The 21,987-nt window shown below is 42.3% G+C and overlaps 1 protein-coding gene across 1 annotated transcript in view; it reads right to left on the minus strand.

The window, feature by feature from the left end:
* Positions 1-12,843, minus strand: part of LOC120044361 (MAP/microtubule affinity-regulating kinase 4-like) — a 49,832-nt gene extending 36,989 nt beyond the window's left edge. The window contains exons 1-3 of the mRNA XM_038988985.1: positions 12,793-12,843; positions 5,626-5,823; positions 4,824-4,877 (exon numbers count right to left, since the gene is read on the minus strand). Of these exons, the coding sequence (XP_038844913.1) occupies positions 4,824-4,877; positions 5,626-5,823; positions 12,793-12,843 (303 nt within the window). The remainder of the gene's footprint in view (positions 1-4,823; positions 4,878-5,625; positions 5,824-12,792) is intronic.
* Between the last annotated feature and the right edge of the window lie 9,144 nt (positions 12,844-21,987).

Genomic DNA, 21,987 nt, shown 5'->3' on the forward strand with positions numbered 1-21,987 from the left:
AGCGGGCGTGCTTTTGAATGCCAGAGCATGTAAGTGAGCCAACAAGATTTCATGGTTTTACCAATTTGACTTCAGATTCTGATGTTTATCCAGGTTTATCCAAACGACAAATATTGACTTTTGGAGCAACTTTGAAATTTGAAATTTGAAGAAACATGGAGAAACATGGATAAACATCAGAATCTGAAGTCAAATTGGTTAGAACGTGAGATCTACATACTTTGGCATTCAAAAGCAGCCCTATTAAAGAACTGTCGATGAATAATCATATCAATGGATGGAATCAGTGAATGAACGAGATACTAAGTCGAACGAGACACTAATTTATTTCGGACAAGATAATTCCAAGAGTCTACTTTTCTTTTTTGCCTTGGGCTTCAGGGCTTCCATATAAATACTACAGTAAATCCACAAAAACAATAGAGTAAATACTACAGTATATTACAGTCTGCAAAAACACTACATTAATTCCTATAGTATACACTACATATTTATTTTACCACATTTATACTATAGTTAACTGTAAATACTAGAGTGTACTACAGTATACTACAGTAAATACTACAGTGAATACTACAGCAAAGTACACAAAAACAGTATACTATAGTATTTTGTCAAGTGGGCAGTCATGTACAGTGAACTCCAAAAGTATTGGGACTGACACATTTTTTGTTGTTTTGGCTCTGTACTCCAGCACTTTGGATTTCATATTATTCAATGAACATGAGGTTAAAGCGCAGACTGTCAGATTTAATTTGAGGGTGTTTTCATGAACTGCACTTTTTGTACATAGTCCTCCCATTTTAGGGGACCAAAAGTATTGGGACAAATTCACTTATATATGTATTCAAATAGGAAAAAGTTAAGTATTTGGTCACATATTCATACAACGCAATGACTACATTAAGCTTGTGACTCTACAAATTTGTTGGATGCATTTGCTGTTTGTTTTGGTTGTGTTTCAGTTTATTTGGTGCCCAATATAAATGAATTGTAAATAATGTATTGTGTCATTTTGGAGTCCCTTTTATTGTAAATAAGAATATAATATGTTTCTAAACACTTCTACAAATAGTGTGGATGCTACCATGATTACATATAATCCTGAATGAATCGTGAATAATGATGAGTGAGAAAGTTAGAGACGTACAAATATCATACCCTCAAGACATGCTAACCTCTCACCATTTGAATAACATGGGAGGTTAGCATTTTTGGGGGGTATGATATTTGTATGTATCATTTCAAATCCAAAGTGCTGGATTACAGAGCCAAAACAACACTGTCACAATGCTTTTGGATCTCACTGTAATTATGCAGTCAACTCATCCACCTTCGTCCTTCCATCTAGTCATCCAGTCATCTGGTCAGCCAGTCATCGGCCCATCCAGTCAGCCAGTCATCCTTCCATCTAGTCATCCAGCCACCCAGTTACAACCAGTCAACTCGTCATCCTTTCAGTCAGTTATCCAGTCATCCAGTCCACAGCATCTGCCAAACAGTATCACGTCTTTCGAGACCGGCCAGGGACCGCTGTGCCTGCATCTGCTCTCTCACTCTCTCTCTTTCTCGAAACGGGAGACCATAGTAGCCACGCTCCACAAAAGCTATGATCCTGTTGCAGGTTTCCAGGTACTTCACTTTAGTAATTCAGTCATTGAATCAACTCACAATCAACTCACTCAAAGGGCCCCCTGCCTGCTTGTGTGAGGCTTATGGTGTTCAAACTCTGTGTAATGTCACTGGGTAAGGCAACTCAGTATAACAGATTATTGTGAAATAGACACAAATTGCTTATTGGAAATTTATGACAGGCACACGAAAAAGTATATTTTTTGTTGTGCAGTACACGATTTTGTATACAATGCATTTCAATCACAGATAAAGACAGTAGGTTACTTATGACAGAAGAAAAAATATATACTTTTTATTTTATTTCACCATGTAGGCTAGTTGAGAACAAGTTCTCATTTGCAACTGCGACCTGGCCAAGATAAAGCAAAGCAGTTCAACACATACAACAACACAGAGTTCCACATGGAATAAACAAACATACAGGCAATAATACAGTACAAAAGGTCTATATACAGTATGTGCAAATGAGGTAGGATAAGGGAGGTAAGGCAATAAATAGGCCATGGTGGCAAAGTAATTACAATATAGCAATTAAACACTGGAATGGTAGATGTGCAGAATATATATATATATATTTATTTTATTTTATTTCACCTTTATTTAACCAGGTAGGCAAATTGAGAACACGTTCTCATTTACAATTGCGACCTGGCCAAGATAAAGCAAAGCAGTTCGATACATACAACAACACATAGTTACACATGGAGTAGAACAAACATACAGTCAATAATACAGTGAAAAAATAAGTCTATATACAATGTGAGCAAGTGAGGTGAGATAAGGGAGGTGAAGGCAAACAAAATATATATAAAAATAAATAAAAATATAAAAAGGCCATGGTGGCGAAGTAAATACAATATAGCAAGTAAAAAAAAAAACACTGGAATGGTTGGTTTGCAGTGGAAGAAAGTGCAAAGTAGAGATAGAAATAATGGGGTGCAAAGGAGCAAAAAAATAAATAAATGAATACAGTAGGTAAAGAGGTAGTTGTTTGGGCTAAATTATAGATGGGCTATGTACAGGTGCAGTAATCTATGAGCTGCTCTGACAGCTGGTGCTTAAAGCTAGTGAGGGAGATAAGTGTTTCCAATTTCAGAGATTTTTGTAGTTCGTTCCAGTCATTGGCAGCAGAGAACTGGAAGGAGAGGCGGCCAAAGGAAGAATTGGTTTTGGGGGTGACCAGAGAGATATACCTGCTGGAGCGCGTGCTACAGGTAGGTGCTGCTATGGTGACCAGCGAGCTGAGATAAGGGGGGACTTTACCTAGCAGAGACTTGTAGATGACCTGGAGCCAGTGGGTTTGGCGACGAGTATGAAGCGAGGGCCAGCCAACGAGAGTGTACAGGTCACAGTGGTGGGTAGTGTAAGGGGCTTTGGTGACAAAACGGATGGCACTGTGATAGACTGCATCCAATTTATTGAGTAGGGTATTGGAGGCTATTTTGTAAATGACATCACCGAAGTCGAGGATTGGTAGGATGGTCAGTTTTACAAGGGTATGTTTGGCAGCATGAGTGAAGGATGCTTTGTTGCGGAATAGGAAGCCAATTCTAGATTTAACTTTGGATTGGAGATGTTTGATGTGAGTCTGGAAGGAGAGTTTACAGTCTAACCAGACACCTAGGTATTTGTAGTTGTCCACATATTCTAAGTCAAAGCCGTCTAGAGTAGTGATGTTGGACAGGCGGGCAGGTGCAGGCAGCGATCGGTTGAAGAGCATGCATTTAGTTTTACTTATATTTAAGAGCAATTGGAGGCCACGGAAGGAGAGTTGTATGGCATTGAAGCTCGCCTGGAGGGTTGTTAACACAGTGTCAAAAGAAGGGCCAGAAGTATACAGAATAGTGTCGTCTGCGTAGAGGTGGATCAGAGACTCACCAGCAGCAAGAGCGACATCATTGATGTATACAGAGAAGAGAGTCGGTCCAAGAATTGAACCCTGTGGCACCCCCATAGAGACTGCCAGAGGCCCGGACAACAGACCCTCCGATTTGACACACTGAACTCGATCAGAGAAGTAGTTGGTGAACCAGGCGAGGCAATCATTAGAGAAACCAAGGCTGTCGAGTCTGCCGATGAGGATGTGGTGATTGACAGAGTCGAAAGCCTTGGCCAGGTCAATGAATACGGCTGCACAGTATTGTTTCCTATCGATGGCGGTTATGATATCGTTTATGACCTTGAGCGTGGCTGAGGTGCACCCATGACCAGCTCTGACACCAGATTGCATAGCGGAGAAGGTACGGTGGGATTCGAAATGGTCGGTAATCTGTTTGTTAACATGGCTTTCGAAGACCTTAGAAAGGCAGGGTAGGATAGATATAGGTCTGTAGCAGTTTGGGTCTAGAGTGTCTCCCCCTTTGAAGAGGGGGATGACCGAGGCAGCTTTCCAATCTTTGGGAATCTCAGACGACACGAAAGAGAGGTTGAACAGTCTAGTGATAGGGGTTGCAATAATTTCAGCAGATAATTTTAGAAAGAGAGGGTCCAGATTGTCTAGCCCGGCTGATTTGTAGGGGTCCTGGTAGGAGAGAGGTTGGTCGGGAAGGATGGGTGGGCATATAACGTGAACATTTAGCAACCCAAAGGTTGTGTGTTTGAATCTGGATAACTTTAGAATTTGAACAAATTAGCTACTTTGCAACTCATTATTACTTTTGAGCTAATTTGCAACCACTTAGTATGTTAGCTAACCCTTCCCCTAACCCTAACCATAACCTTAACCCTTTAACCTAACTCCTAAACCTAACCCTTTAACTACTTAGCTAGCATGTTATCTAACCTTAACCCCTAACTCCTAAACCTAACCTTAATCTCTAACCCTAACCTTAACCCCTAGCCAAGCTAACGTTAGCCACCTAGCTAGCCTAGCTAACATTAAAAAAAATGGAATTTGTGTAATGTACATGAATGTGTTATGAAGAAAGAAAATCATGTAATACACACAAAATGCGTTGTGATGAAAATCATGTAATACACACTAAAAGGTGGACTTTTTTTGTGTGGCTGTCACAAATTTCAAATAAGTCATTCGTGTCTATTTCACATTAATCTGTGATAGTGTGTTGGGGTAAGGAGGGAGTTTATTATGCATTTATTAAGAGTTCATTAAGCGTTTATTAAGGTCATGTCCACTGTGACTGATAAAACACAGATTGTTAATAAAAGAGTAAATTGCCAAGACTCACCTTTTGTAGGCTGGTTGGATTCAACTGAGTTTTGTCAATTATTTTTATTGCAACCTGGAGGAGACGTGAGGAGAACTTTTTACAACATTTTACAAAAAAAGCACAATGAGAAGATGAAAACAACCCAGTAGTAAAATATAGCTTTCTCTAACAAGCTTCAAGTATGACAATGAATATCCCTATTCACATTCATTATTTTCCTATCCATGGCCAGACGCCCCAGAACCAATGCCCCACTTCTTTAGTTCCCCATTCCAGTCAAGCCTATCCCTATTCCTCCCAACCCTCTATTTTAGCATTGCACCCATCTATACTCCAATCATTGACCCCAGGAAGACAAGGGGTTGCTTAGGCCAAAGCTAATGGGGATCCATCTGAATAAAGAAGAACCACAACTACAGATCCCCCTCCATCCACTTCCTACCCCCACCACTCACTCTACCCCTATCCCTGCCCAAGTCTCACCTCTCTACCCTATATCCCAAGCCCCCCCCCCCACCCAATCACTAAAACAGCACAATCCTAAATCAACCCCTAGACTTTACATCCTATGCCCTTGTGGAGATCTGAGAGAATTTGCTTGCTATAAACAATATGGTGAAGCTTCCAGCTATGCTGGATATAGTGGTCAATTTGGGATTGGGCCCCATGCATCCATCCATGCTCTAACTATAACCCACTACCATGGAAATGGACACTATTGCATCATATTTCTGCTTTCTAAGCCCACTACCCCTCCTCTGCATCATATCCCTTACCCAACAACCCCCCACCCACCACCCTCCCCATGCCCCAGCCTCACCTCCTTGCCCGTCAGGATATGGCGGGCCAGCTTGACCTTGGCGAAGTTGCCCTTGCCGATGGTCTTAAGCAGACGGTAGTTGCCGATGTGCGGAGTCTCGTCAGAGCAGGAGGCGATGGAGTTCCTGCAGCGGGCGCCCAGTGAGCGGCTGGACAGGCTGGTGCCCTTGTCTGAGCGACTGGCGGCTAGTGACACATGCTGGGGGGGAGAGGAGAGAGGGGAGAGGGGGTCACCACCAGCGCCCCCATTACCACTACCATGCAAAGCCTGGGAACTTCAAAACCCTTTTCAAAATAGCGTACCGACCCGAACCATACTTAGCAGGCTCTGATATTTTCTTTTCACATTGCCTTCTCCAGTACGGTTCCACCAACTATGGTAGATGCATAACAAGGCCAGCCCAGTACAGCTCGGCTCAGCCTAGTGGGGTGAAATGATACAAGACCAACTCAGAGACCAATTGCTCTTTTACACTACTGTACCAACTGCTGACCTGAACCACACTACTGAGCTGGCTCGGATTAAAGGAATTTTATTTTCATATGGCCCCTTCCAGCAACTAACTATGGTGGATGTGTAACCAGGCCAGTACAGTTTGGCTTGGCTCAGCTCGGCATGGTGGTGTTTAAGGTACCACTGTACACTACTGGACTGGTCTGCCATTATAGCTTGGTGGCTCTGGCTCTCTAATATGGCAAGATATTACTGAGAGTGAACTGAGCTAACTAAGATAATGTCACATCAGTGTTTTCCCTAGATCTATTTGCTCATAGGCAGGGGGTTAAGGCCCTGAAAGCAACACCCAGGACTGCTGGTACACCCTAGTTCTTCACTGAAATTATATTCAAATTTAGAATATTATAGTTGATTTGGACATCATCATGCCTGGGTTGCGTTCAACGGGGCATAATGTTGTGGAATGTTCTACACTGTTTTCCTCCTGATCATGGCCCTAGTATAGCTTAGTGTATAGAAATTCATGAGATCATTAATTTCCAGATGAACATATGAATATGTCATGACAAATATTACGATTCATAGAATATCTTGTCTGATCTCTCTGATAACTGGGACAAAGGTACAACTGTATGAGGTGACTAGTCACATGAGCCCTACAACTACTGAGCTAGTTTTCATAAAACCAGGGTTTGAGCATTTGCTTTAGACTACGTGGAGTGCCATTTCGGGAGGGTTTGCAGTTTTCTATTGGTTCCATTGCAAGAGGTAAGCTCAATCAAGCACAGCTAAAGTATTTTAAATAATTTCAAATAGAATTTGAACCCAGGTCTGGTATACATCGCATGCTGGTAGGTGCTCCATCCCAGAACCCAATAGCTTTCGACCTAGGTGCTGTGAAGATTCAGTCCAAAGTTTGAGTTATGGCTAATTTTCAGTTAGGTAGGCAGCAAAGCGTAAGATAAAAAAAAAACGATGTGTTTTTTTACAGGAATATAGATAAATGTGTTTTAGTAGGATGCAGCTCCTTGTCATGTGACCAAACAGAAGCAGGTCCCGAAACAGAGGGAATGAGATACCAGAGAAAGGACTGAGAGAAAAACAAAGAGAGCGAGAGAAACAAAGAGAGACAGGAAGGGAGAGAGAGAGAGCGACACAGAGAAAGAGAGAGAGAGAGACAGAGAACGAGAGAGAGAGAGAAAGCACATGCAGGCACAGTGGTCCCTGGCCGGTCTCGAGGCCTGAGGTGTAACTTCCATCCCCTCAGCATGTCCTCCTTCAGTCTGCCTTCCCCGCCATCCTTTCCCAACCCCTTACTCACCAACCCCCGGAATGTTAAACAGGGAGTGCACCACTCTTAGGCTTCCCCTCCCACCCACCGCCCAACCTTTAAACCACCCATCCCACTACCCTGGCCCACTCCCCAGCCCTGCCTAGCCAATTCAACTCTGCTACCTAACTAACAAAATAAAAGGCCATACAGAGTATCTTTCCCAACGTTTTTTCCTTTATTTCTTGTGCCCTCTCTCCTCGCCTCCTTCTCAAAACACATTGGAAGAGAAGATCAGAGGCGAGGGACCTTGGATCTTCTCCTCCAATGCGGTTTGAGGAAGTGAGGAGAGAGAAAGCAAGGAATCAAGGAAAGATCAAATGAGGAGGAGACTATGTACTGGATGCACACAGGATGAGGAACTTTAGAGTTAATCTTCTTAATGCCTTCGGAAAGTATTCAGACTCCTTGACTTTTTCCACATTTTGTTAGGTTACAGCCTTATAATGACAAACCAAAAACAGGTTTTTGGACATTTTAGCAAATTTATAAACAAAACAAATCTGAAATATGACATCTACATAAGTATTCAAACCCTTTACTCAGTACTTTGTTGAAGCACCTGTGGCAGCGATTACAGCCTTGAGTCTTCTTGGGGATGATGCAACAAGCTTGCCATACCTGTATTTGGGGAGTTTCTCCCATTCTTCTCAAGCTCTGTCAGGTTGGATGGGGAGTGTTGCTGCACAGCTAATTTCAGGTCTCTCCAGAGATGTTCGATCAGGTTTATGTCCGGGCTCTGGCTGGGCCAATCAAGAACATTCAGAGACTTGTCCCGAAGCCACTCCTGCATTGTCTTGGCTGTGTGCTTGGGGTTGTTCTCCTGTTGGAAGGTGAACCTTTGCCCCAGTCTGAGGTCCTGAGAGCTCTGGAGCAGGTTTTCATCAAGGATCTCCCTGTACTTCGTTCCGTTCATCTTTTCCTCGGTCCTGACTAGTCTCCCAGTCCCTGCCTCTGAAAAACATCCCCACAGCATGATTCTGCCATCCCCATGCTTCAACGTAGGGATGGTGGCAGGTTTCCTCCAGGCGTGACGCTTGGCATACAGGCCAAAGAGTTCAATATTGGTTTCATCAGACCAGACAATCTTGTTTCTCATGGTCTGAGAGTCTTTAGGTGCCTTTTAGCAAACTCCAAGTGGGCTGTCATGTGCCTTTTACTGAGGAGTGGCTTCCGTCTGGCCACTCTACCATAAAGGCTTGATTGATGGAGTGCTGCAGAGATGGTTGTCCTTCTGGAAGGTTCTCCCATCTCCACAGAGGAACTCTAGAGCTCTATCTGAGTGACCATTGGGCTCTTCTCCCCCAACTGCTCAGCTTGGCCGGATGAACAGCTCTAGAAAGAGTCTTGGTGTTTCCAAACTTCTTCCATTTAAGAATGATGGAGGCCACTGTGTTCTTTCAATGCTGCAGAAATGTTTTGGTAGCCTTCCCCACGTCGTTGCCTCGACACAATCCTGTCTTCGTGCTCTACGGACAATTCCTTCGACCACATGGCTTGGTTTTTGCTCTGACATGCACTGTCAACTGTGGGACCTTATGCAGACAGGTGTGTGCCTTTCCAAATCATGTCCAATTAATTTAATTTACCACAGGAGAATTCCAATCAAGTTGTAGAAACATCTCAAGGATGATCAATGGAAACAGGATGCACATCAGTTTAATTTCAAGTCTCATAGCAAAGGGTCTGAATACTTAAGTAAAGGTATTTCTGTTATTGTTTTTTTAATACATTTGCTAAAATGTCAAAATACCTGTTTTCACTTTGTCATTATGGGGTATTGTGTGTAAATTGCTGAGGATGTGTTTTATTTAATCAATTTTGGAATACAGCTGTAACGTAACAAAATGTGGAAAAAGTCAAGGGGTACACTGTATATTTATACATTTGTACATTCCCACCTTTAATGCCTAAAAACTCTCTAGTCTAAGCTATGTTGAGATGACTATGAATGTGAACTTGACTCAAACTGGCTGTTGTTGAATCAGGATCATTACGAGATGATTCTAAGACATTATAAAGGGGTCATACATGCTCATGACAAGCATTATAATGGGATACTTTAAGTAAAGTGTTACCATGAGGTTTACTATTGGTACACAGTTCACCGTCCAACCCTAGCTTGGCCCACCGTCGTTCTTCCCTGCAGTCAACTCACCAAATCGCCCTCTAGTGGCCTCATGGGTGGAAAGTTATTAATATATTTCATAATTTCATAATTAAACCTTAAGGATCCACCCCTTGTAAAAATTAAAAATATTGCCTAAAATTACATAAACAAATCTAACTGCCTGTAGCTCAAGACCTGAAGCAAGGATATTAATATTCTTGATACCATTTGAAAGGAAACACTTTGAAGTTTGTGGAAATGTGAAATAAATGTAGGAGAATAACATATTAGATCGGGTAAAAGATAATACAAAGAAAAAACATGTGTTTTCTTTGTACCATCATCTTTGAAATGCAAGAGAAAGGCCATAATGTATTATTCCAGCCCAGGAGCAATTTAGATTTTGGCCACTAGATGGCAGCAATGTATGTGCAATGTTTTACTTGATCCAATGAACCATTGCATTTCTGTTCAAAACTGCCAAAATGTGCCTAATTGGTTTATTAATACATATTCAAGTTCATAACTGTGCACTCTCCTCAAACAATAGCATGGTATTCTTTCACAGTAATAGCTACTGTAAATTGGACAATGCGGTTAGATTAACAAGAATGTAAGCTTTCTGCCAATATCAGATATGTCTATGTCTTGGGAAATGTTGTCGTTACTTACAACCTCATACTTATTGCATTAGCCTATGTTAGCTCAACCATACCCCACAGATCCTGTAGAGGTTAATAAAGATACTTTTTTCAAAATAGTTTTGTTATATTTAAAATGTCTATGATGTACGGTACCAGTCAAAAGTTTGGACACACCTACTCATTCAAGGGTTTTTCTTTATTTTTACTATTTTCTACATTGTAGAATAATAGTGAAGAGATCAAAACTATGAAATAACACATGTGAAATCATGTAGTAACCAAAAAAAGTGTTATATTTTATATTTCAGATTCTTCAAAGTAGCCACACTTTGCCTTGATGACACCTTTGCACACTCTTGACATTCTCTCAACCCGATGGTTTGGGATGAGTTGGACCGCAGAGTGAAGGAAAATCAGCCAACAAGTGCTCAGTATATGTGGGAACTCCTTCCAGACTGTTGGAAAAGCATTCCAGGTGTTGCTGGTTGTCATCAAGGCAAAGGGTGGCTACTTTGAAGAATATAACATATAAAATCTATTTTGATTTGCTTTAACACTTTTTTGGTTATTACTTGATTCCATATGTGTTATTTCATAGTTTTGATGTCTTTACTATTATTCTACAATGATTTGGGGGTGGGGGGGGGTTGTATAATTCCCCTGCCTCACCATTCCCAACTGGACTGAGATGAAGGAACATCAGAGGGGTGGTGATTGGTGAGAGTAGAGGAAGAGGGGATATGGAGTGTGCCCCAACTGGCACAATATTCCCTATAAAGTGCACTACTTTTGAATACTGAACAAAAATATAAACGCAACATGTAAAGTGTTGGTCCCATGTTTCATGAGCTGAAATAAAAGATCTCATAAGTTTTCCATTTGCATAAAAAGCTTCTCTCTCTCAAATGTTGTACACACATTTTTTTTTACATCCCTGTAAATGAGCATTTCTCCTTTGCCAAGATAATCCATCCACCTGGCAGGTGTGGCATATCAAGTAGCTGGTTAAACAGCATGATCATTACACAGGTGCACCTTGTGCTGGGGACAATAAAAGGCCACTCTAAAATGTGCAGTTTTGTAACAAAGCACAATGCCACAGATGTCTCAAATTTTGAGTGAGCGTGGCATGCTGACTGCAGGAATGTCCACCAGAGCTGTTGCCAGAGAATGTAATGTTAATTTCTCTACCATAAGCCACCTCCAGCATCATTTTAGAGAATTTGGCAGTACGTCCAACCGGCCTCACTACACAGATCACGTGTAACCACGCCAGCCCAGGACCTCCACATCCGGCTTCTTCAGCTGAGGGATTGTCTGAGACCAGCCAACCATACAACTGATGAAACTGAGGAGTATTTCTGTCTGTAATAAAGCCCTTTTGTGAGGAAAAACTCATTCTCAGCAGGGGTGCAGCCATGGGTGGGCCTGGAAGGGCATAGGCCCACCCACTTGGAGCCAGGCCCACCCATGGCTGTGTCCCTGCTCAGTCATGTGAAATCCATAGATTAGTGCCTAATGTATGTATTTCAATTGACTTATTTCCTTATGTGAACTGTAATTTAGTAAAATCATTGAAATTGTTGCATATTGCATTTATATTTTTGTTCAGTATATATAGTGAAGAAGCCCATTGGGCTCTGGTCAAAAGTAGTGCACTATATGGTGAATAGGGTGCCATTTGTAATGCGGTCATGGTCTCCACACAAAGATTTGGGCCTGGGAATAATAACAGATTGCTTCATCAGACAGGTCCTCGATAAACACACATCATTTCAGCAGAGAAATCACTATTTATGGAATCATATCTAAAGAGGAACCCCCAAAGTGCATATTAGGCTATGCATATTAGATAGGTTAGATCTAGGCCTTCATAGATAGATGGAGATACAAAAATACTGTATATACACACACACACACACACACACACACACACACACACACACACACACACACACACACACACACACACACACACACCCTGTACATATCCATTGTTGCTTGTGCAGGCCCTACTGCTACTGGCTTACAGTGGAAGCTGTAGCCTAGCAGATGGCGCTCCGCTGCTACACCCATAGCTCTGGATAGTACGCCGCTATACCCAGCAATGGATAGCATTTTGCACAACATTGAATGCAATAATCGAAAACAGTTATCTTAAAGACTTTTTCTCGTTTTTATTATTCCGAATGGTTGTAGGTGCGACAGTATGCCAGTCATAACGAGGTTTCACCACACAAGGGGAATACATGGGCAATAAGTGACATCACTATCTATACAGCTATAATAAGAGGTGACGGTTCTGCGCATATCCACGGAGTGTTACCGTATGTGGATGGATTCATCCCGGGTTGTTTGCCTACAGCCATCAGCTCTTTTGCTGTTTAGACGTTCAAGGATACGGCCCATTTTGACATAATCTGCTATGCTAAATTTCCACCCACTCTCAAACCCAGGCTCCTTTTTTTAACAATCAAAATGCACACCATATAATAATTAGGCCTATGCATTACAATAAAATATGGTGATTGCAAAGCCCCATGTTATGAACCATATTTCTATACTCTACATAGGCTGTATAATTTCTGCATAGACACTCAAATTATGGGGATAATTATTGCACTTACATGGTCCGTGCCCCTGTCGTTTCCAGACGGTAATGCAGAACGAGAAGACATTTTCCCTGAGTTTTTCCCGAATTACTGTATGTTTGCGCTTATATTTACAGGATCAGGCTCCACTAATAATAACATCCGACATTGGCAGTTCCGCAGCTGCGACCACGTCCCAATCAACCTGTTTATTCTCCAACCGGCGAAGCCGTGGTCGAGAGGAGACCTCTACCTGTCATGGCAGCAGCAGCCAACCGATATCTGGGGTGTCTTCAAGCAAGCTGCATTTCTCTGGCAAAATTCGCTCAATTCGGTAATTTTGCACCAAAAGCAACGCAAACCCACGACTTAACGTCAATCATGGACTGAAACTGTGATGTTTGGCCAAAACCCATGTTTCTGCGGCGACTTTCCGCCCCCTGCCTCATTTCGGCATATAAAACAAATATACGGCTTTGGGAGGAGCTTCTCCGTTAATCAATAGGCTACTGTTTTATCTATCAATTCCCCATCGCTTTCCAGCATGCAACCGACGACGATTGCATTAATCCGCGGGAAAACAGAGGGTATCTTGCATGGAAAAACACCGAATTGTTCATAACCCGATAGTCCTGATGGCTGCGATGCGCCACTTCTCGCGTCAGAGACGCTGACTGACACATCCACCGACCGAAAACGCACCCACGAGCGTAAAGTCGAGCGTAAAATAAACCTACCCAAAACGGAAGATGGAAAGTCTGTGTTTAAATCACTGACGCATTTTCAATATTTCTTATACACAGTAGTGGTTAGCTATAGCCTAAATCCGTATTTAGATAGATAAACAAACAACACACCCCGCCACGCTTTCCAATTCACCCATCAATGTTTACACTTTTCTCTCATCCAAAGACAGCACTCCAGAGCTGGGACACAAATTGGGATTCTTGTAGGCTACAGAAAGACCAATATACGTCAAAATCGAATGAAATCGGTAGCCTGGTTAATTTTCTTATGATATGAAGATTCATGTGAATAAATTATTCCAAAAAGGTTTAGTTATTAATTGGACAGACAGCATTGTAGACTTGAACTAGGCTAGTTACAACTGTGTAGCTGCAGATCAAATCAGAACTAAACCTTATGTGTAGCCTATAGCCTGATATTAAACAATAGTTTTACAGTGTATAATTGAACAGTGAGGAGATTCGAATGTTTTCACATCTAAATCATATAAAGAAAACATATGTTATGTGTTATACCATCAAGCCTATCACAGTTGTGAGTAGACTATGGAACAATGTGTAAGTACACGATTATAAGAGTCAAGCTGCCTATGTAAGAGCAATTTTGATATTTTAATTTGTGCACTCATGCACTGGCTGAGTAGGCTAAATATTCAGTATTTATTGTTGTGATTTAGGGGGCTGAGTGGGGGTGCAGTGGGGCATGTTCAGCTGTCCCAGAGTAGGATAGGATCTAACAGTTAACCCTCTCCCAGTCAAAGAGTTGCAAAATTCCTCCAACCAAGGTTTTGGGAAAGTTACTGTAATTTGGTAACTCTACAGTTGTTTATACCTTAGGTTACTGATTAGTGTCTTGTAATGCGCAGTGATCACTCAAGTGCCCTCCCTCAAATCTACCAAAGACACAGGATGGGAATATGTCTGTATGTCATATTGTATGTGGACAAGTATTATGTTAATAAGGAGGGTGGCAACAGCAGCCGGAACGTTGCTGGTTCTAGCCAAGGGCCGGTAAAAAAAAAAAAGGGAATTGAACTGATAGCGGTAGGGGTGCTGACGTCCAGCCTGACCACGTTAAACAAACATAGGATATGTTGTGTAAATTTGTATCCCTCCATTTAGTATGATATGTTATGTTAAATTACAAATGCATTAATGCTCTGGTTTCTAAAAAGTGATGCTCCAGTGATTTTGTATAATTACAGCCAGTAGTTTTGAAAGTAGTGCTCACGAGTCAAAACGGGTCATAGAAAATTGTGCACAATTATGTACCACGTTATCCATTTCGTATGTTACCTCCTGCACATTTTTTTTGCAATTTTTATGATACGTTACTAATTCCAATTCATACAAGAATTGATAAGTGCTTAAAATCCCGGACTGCATCTTTACTTAATACAGAAACAAAAGTATGATATTGTACGATGGATCGGCTAACAAGTATTTGTATAATATTTTACCACCACTATTCCATTCATAACGTAAGGTAACATATTATACTAAATGAAGGGATACAAATGTACATCCCAAATCCTACGAATTGCCTTGAGGCCAGGTTGTGGTATCTGATCCCAGGTACAAACCAATGCCATTGTGCCCTTGAGCAAGGCACTTATACCTAAATTGCTGTCCATCCAGCGGTGCTGCACCGTGGCTGACCCTATGCCAGGCTCTAGTCAAAAGTAGTGAACTATAGGGAATATGGTACCATTTTGGGAAGTAAACCATGTCAAAATGCAGCATGGTCTATCAGCACATGGTCTGTCAGCATATACTAACCCATATGTTTGGTGATATTGGTGCTAGAGCAACCAATAGGAAGATTGGGATCCTTTCCTATTCAGGTATGGGCCTTGTTCAAATACTCATAACATGCATCCTTCCTTCCTCCCTTTCTCCCTTGAGCTTATGTGAATTGGTGGAATTAATGTAGTGGAAATCTTGATGTTAGATTGGTGATAAGCCACTTATGTCAGATCAGTGATTACTTCAAGGAAGGGCGAAAGATGGAAGGAATGATGTATTCCAACAGGGCCTTCCTCTAACCAGCAGGTGCCCAAGCCTGTAGTGCTTCACAGCTGCCAGCAGATGGTAGCAGTGTGTTGCTTTTACTTTCTACTGCCAGAGAACCAAGTACCCTCTGACTGGCTGTCCCATCATATCTGGGCCTGTATTCACAAAGCTTCTTAGAGTATGAGTGCTGATATAGGATACATTTCCCCTTTTAGATCCAAATGAATAAGATTGTATGGGCATGGTGGACCTTCATATTGTGATATCAGATCTATAGCTTGTGGTGTAAATGGCTCTATCTGTTGTGTGACCTGTCATCTGTGTCATGTTGTCTGAAAATGTTGATTGTAGACGTTTACACAGTGTTCAAGAATGTGAGAAAAATTCCTGCGAAGGCCAATAGAGAGAACTGAACTACTTGGCTACTCTTGACTGACTCTGAGATAGGCCTAACTTGTACTGATTTAATGAGACATTTACAATGTTTATTCTTTAAAAAATCCATCTATGTGGGCCTCCCGAGAGGTGTAGCAGTCTAAGGTACTGCATTGCAGTGCTAAGGCGCCACTACTCAGCCGGCTGTGTAGCCCCATAGGGCGGCACACAATTGGCCCAGCACCATCTGGGATTAGGGGAGGGTTTGACCAGGAGGCTTTCCTTGGCTCATCACCCTCTAGCAACTCCTTGTGGCGGGCCGGGCACCTTCAAGCTGACTTCGGGCATAAGTCGAACAATGTTTCCTCCGACACATTGGTGCGGCCAATCTGCCTGAAGCATTGTTACCTATGGCTCCACAAAAGCAAAGGCACTTTCAGAGCAAGGGAAACAACTACTTCAAGGTGTCAGAGTGAGTGACGTCACCAATTGAAACGCTACTAGCTCGCACCGGTAACTAGCTAGCCATTTCACACCAGTTACATTTAGGCTATCGTAATTGATCAGCAGGAAATCATGTGGATTTGTGGCTTTAAGTGACAAGAAAAGAGAAACATAATTCTGTTCATTTGGAGGGTCATAAAAATGATTTTAAAAATAGATTTTAGGTATATCACACTGCAAACAACTTTGGAAATAATTGATTTAGCATCCTAGCCTTCAATGCTGTACTCTGCCTCTTCTAGCCTCTGGGTAGCGACAATGAGCTGTGTTTGTAATATCAATACAAGCCAGACTGGTGTAAGCATTCAGCAATGCATGCAGTCCCTCGCTGGATTAACAAATATTCTCATCAATACATCTTAGCATTCTTAGTTAAGAGGGACATGGAGGAAGACAGAGATGAAAAAAGGAACGAGGGAGAGAGGGAGAAAAAACACAGAAAGGGGAATACCTTCCAGTTTCAGAGACAAAAGAAGAAGATGAGTAGGCACCCGTCTCAAAGGTCTTGTGGTCTCATTGTAAACTGTGGAAGAGCTTTGAGGTTGTGTGGAATCAGAGTATGCGCCCCCAAAATGGCTGTTCCGGTGCCATTTGGGACGAGGTTACCTCAGGGACGAGGCGGCAGGGCCGTGTGGGGACTGGGGCGGATGTCATGTTAACAAGGTCAAACCACAACTCCCTAATGATGAAAGATGGAAGGGGGTTCACGCAGAGGTGACAGGCATCACAGAGAAATCAATTTTGTCCCAAGGCATGATTGTCCATATCTCTCCAGGGATTGCATGATGTCCCTTCCACATGTTTGGCACTCATTTAGCAACGAATGTTATTCCGTAAAAACACCCTTCCACAGTTAATTAGCCAAATGTTCATGTTGTACGATGTACCCTCTTCTGCCTGTTAGCAACCTGGACACCTGTGCTGCTGTATTTGTTTGTTTGCTTGAGTCCAAGACAATTTTCCCCCTCAGGGACAATAAAAATGTTTTACTGTTCTACGCTGTCCTTTCCTATACTATCCTAAACCCTATCATATCCTTTCTTTTCTTATCCCATCCTATCCTTTCATATACTATCCTAAACCCTATCATATCCTTTCTTTTCTTATCCCATCCTATCCTTTCATATCCTATCCTAAACCCTATCATATCCTTTCTTTTCTTATCCCATCCTATCCTTTCATATCCTATCCTAAACCCTATCATATCCTTTCTTTTCTTATCCCATCCTATCCTTTCATATCCTATCCTAAACCCTATCATATCCTTTCTTTTCTTATCCCATCCTATCCTTTCATATCCTATCCTAAACCCTATCATATCCTTTCTTTTCTTATCCCATCCTATCCTTTCCTATACTATCCTAAACCCTATCATATCCTTTCTTTTCTTATCCCATCCTATCCTTTCATATCCTATCCTAAACCCTATCATATCCTTTCTTTTCTTATCCCATCCTATCCTTTCATATCCTATTCTACACCCTATACTTTCCTTGCTTATCCTATCCATTCGTGTCCTATCCTATCCTATGATTAGGGACTGTCTTGATGTACTGCATGTTCAACAATAATCATGTTGACTCACAATAGTGGGCTTTATCGATAAACCACAACAATACATGTAGCCTACATTTTGACAACAACAATAAAATCTGATAATGAGTCCCGACGGTATTCAATAAGCACCAAACTGAAGACAGCAAACTGAAACAAGGAGGGGACTATATCTGACTGTCAATTACAGATTAAAAGGGAATACCCAGCCATGATCTGTCCAACGATGCCTCTCTACCAGACAAACTCAATGCGTGCTTCGACAAAAATAACAATGAGCCGTGCATGAGGGCCCTTGGCGACCCAGGGGACTCCGAGGCCGACCCGAGTAAAGATTTTAATCAGGTCAATACTCTCAAGGCCGCGGGACCGGACGTTATTCCAGGGCGCATTCTCAAAGCCTCCCCTCCGGTACTCCCTGTTCACCCATGACTGCGTGGCAGCGCATGACTCCAACATCATCATCAAGTTTGCTGACGACATGGAGGTGATAGGCCTGATCGCCAGTAACCATGAGACAGCGAACAGGGAGGAAGTCAGTGACCTGGCAGTATGGTGTCAGGAAAACAACCTCTCCCTCAACGTCAGTAAGAACAAGGAGCTGATCGTCGGGCTGCAGTGGAGTGGGTCGAGCTGTCAAGTTCCTTGTGTCCAAATCACTAAGGACTTAAAATGGTCCACACACACAGTTCTACAGCTGCACCATTGAGAGCATCTTTACTGGCCACATCACTGCTTTGTATGGCTACAGAGGGTGGTGTGGACAGCCCAGTACATCACTGGGCCCAGCTCCCTGCCATCCAGGACCTCTATATCAGGCAGTGTGAAAGAAAGGCCCAGAAAATGGTTTGACTCCAGCCACCCACACCATTGACTGTACTCTGCTTCCGTACAGCAAGCAACAAGTATGACACCAGCAGGCTCCTGAAGAGCTTCTATCCCCAAGCCATACGACTGATAAATAGCTACTAAAATGGCTACACAGACTATCTGCATTGACCCTTCTATTTTATTTTTTACTTTTGCACTGACTCTATGCACACTCACAGGACTACACTCTCACACTGACACTCCAACACACATACACTCAACACACACACACACACACACACACACACACACACACACACTTAATTTGCTCACACACATATAACACGCACACACATTCATACTGACTCTACACACAAGAACACACACTCACATACAATCGTCATATACATTGCTGCTACTCTGTTTATCATATATCTCCTGACGCCTAGTTACTTTACCCCTATACTGTACATATCTACCGCTCCAGCATCCCTGCACATTGTAAATATGGTATTGGCACTGACCCTGGAACTGACCCTGCATATAGCTTACATTTCTTGTGTTCTTCTTCTTTCTGTTTCTCGTGTGTCTTTGTTCTACTTCACTTTTTTTTTACAGTACTACTGATATTGATTTCTGCATTGTTGGGAAAGAGCTTGCAAGAAAGACGTGTACATGTGACAATAAAACATGAAACTAAGAAACAATCAATTTTGTTTTCCATTGTAAAATATTTTGTTACGGTGTGCCCTAATGAATACAACCAAGTAGTAGTTCCACGTTGGCTGACTTCAGTGAGGATGCCAATGAGTTCCATAGGTCAGCATGTCTCCACAGGAGGGGGAAGTGGCAAGCTGAGTGCATGGTGCTCTCAGCTCGGGGATCTCCGATAAGGATCACACTGGGGGTCTAATGCTGTGTGTTTACCCTTGATTCTACCTCAGGTTTGGGCTTCCTGCAACGCCTCGAGAGAGCAGGGAGCACAACCTTGCTTACGTAAATAAGGCAGGGGGAGAAAAGCACACAGAGCCAAAGGTGAGACCCTGTTGCCATATTTCAAGACAGCCACCATTGTTTGTGTTCCAGACTTCTTTCTTGTCATGTAAAGTAGTTTCCGTTCCTGGGATCGGATCGCGCCAATAAATGTGTTGTTCCGCAGAAACAGACACATTTTTTGGAGGGAGGTGAACGATAAAAAACAAAACACCGTGGGGGAGGCCCCTTAGAGAACAACTGTCTTTATTGTACTCTTTGTCTAGCTATTAGCTCCATTTGTTCACAACTCTGACACTTCGCCTAAAGCACCTTTAAAGGAAAGGTCACATTTAGGAGGGGTGAAAAGAGGACTTCTTTCACAATACAGAATTATTTGTACAGTAAATGTACAGACCTGATCTACAAAAAGGATCAACAGAGACTGTACTTTCTCAAAAAGCTGGGATCTTTTAATGTTGACTGTAGCACACTGACTCTGTTTTACAATTTTTTCATTGAGAGTATTTCAACTTTTTGTATTGTTTGTTGGTTTGGTAATGCCACTGTCAGCCAGAGAAATATGCAAGCAAAGTACTTGGAGTCAAACAGACAGGCCTAGATGAGATCTTTAAGGTCAGGGCCCTCTTCAAGGCTCACAAAATCATTTTAGACCCAAGCCACCCCCTGTACCTGGACTTTAAACTACTCCCCTCTGGGTGCAGGTATAGGGCACCCCTCGGCAGGAAAAACAGAACTAGACAATCATTTGTGCTAGGTCTGATATCCCTCCTAAATAGCTCAGGCTAATGTTCCTATCAACCCAGTAAGGCCAGTAGTCTAGTCTCTTTTTATTGCTATGTAACTGTTATGAAAGTTGTATTGTCAATTTGTTTTGTATTTAAAATGTCACTTAAAACGTGTACATGACACTGCAACAAAAGTTCCCCATGGAGACAATAAAGTCAGTAAAGTATAGCTACCTCAATCACTATTTCAAATAATTTCAGTGACTTCACAGCAATTGCTAGTTAGCTAACGAAATGTAGCTAGCAGGCTCAGCTAAATACAAATTCCCCTAGAAACAGCCACGTCTCAAAGTCATGTCCACCTCCAAATTGATCCCGCTCCAGAGTATAGGCCTCGGTGTAACTCTCATTCCTTCAACGATAAACGCGGATCCGACCATCACCCCTGGTGAGACAAAACCACGACTCGTCAGTGAAGAGCACTTTTTGCCAGTCCTGTCTGGTCCAGTGACGGTGGGTTTGTGTGCATAGGCGACGTTGTTGCCGGTGATGTCTGGTGAGGACCTGCCTTACAACAGGCCTACAAGCCCTCTGTCCAGCCTACAAGCCCTCTGTCCAACCTCTCTCAGCCTATTGTGGACACTCTGAGCACTGATGGAGGGATTGTGCATTCCTAGTGTAACTCAGGCAGTTGTTGTTGCCATCCTGTACCTGTCCCGCAGGTGTGATGTTCGGATGTACTGATCCTGTGCAGGTGTTGTTACACGTGGTCTGCCACTGCGAGGACGATCAGCTGTCCGTCCTGTCTCCCAGTAGCGCTGTCTTAGGCGTCTCATAGTACGGACATTGCAATTTATTGCCCTGACCACATCTGCAGTCCTCATGCCTCCTTGCAGCATGCCTAAGGCATGTTCACGCAGATGAGCAGGCATCTTTCTTTTGGTGTTTTTCAGAGTCAGTAGAAAGGCCTCGTTAGTGTCCTAAGTTTTCATAACTGTGACCTTAATTGCCTACCGTGTTTAAGCTGTTAGTGTCTTAACGACCGTTCCACAGGTGCATGTTCATTAATTGTTTATGGTTCGTTGAACAAGCATGGGAAACAGTGTTTAAACCATTTACAATGAAGATCTGTGAAGTTTTGGGATTTTTACGAATTATCTTGAAAAAGGGCTTGAAACAGGGTCTTGAAAAAGGGACGTTTCTTTTTTTTTGCTGAGTTTATTACTCAAATGTAAACTCAAATGTAAACAGTTTCCCAACAGTTGCCCCTTGCACTAGCGTAACTCAGTTTCTCTGGACCCCCCTCCCCCCACCATCAAAACAATAGCTTACTAGGGATTGTTTCATTATGCAGTGTTGCCCACTATCTATAATTATACAGCCTACCGTATTTAATTACTATTTAGCTGCTATTTATAAACTTTTATGAAAAATTACACATGAAGTTGCCTAACAATGAAGACAAAAGTAGTCGGATTGAAGATAAATTCAGCGACTACTTATTGTTG

This window comes from Salvelinus namaycush, chromosome 3 (genome assembly GCF_016432855.1).
Source record: "Salvelinus namaycush isolate Seneca chromosome 3, SaNama_1.0, whole genome shotgun sequence".
NCBI classification, from domain to species: Eukaryota; Metazoa; Chordata; class Actinopteri; order Salmoniformes; family Salmonidae; genus Salvelinus; species Salvelinus namaycush.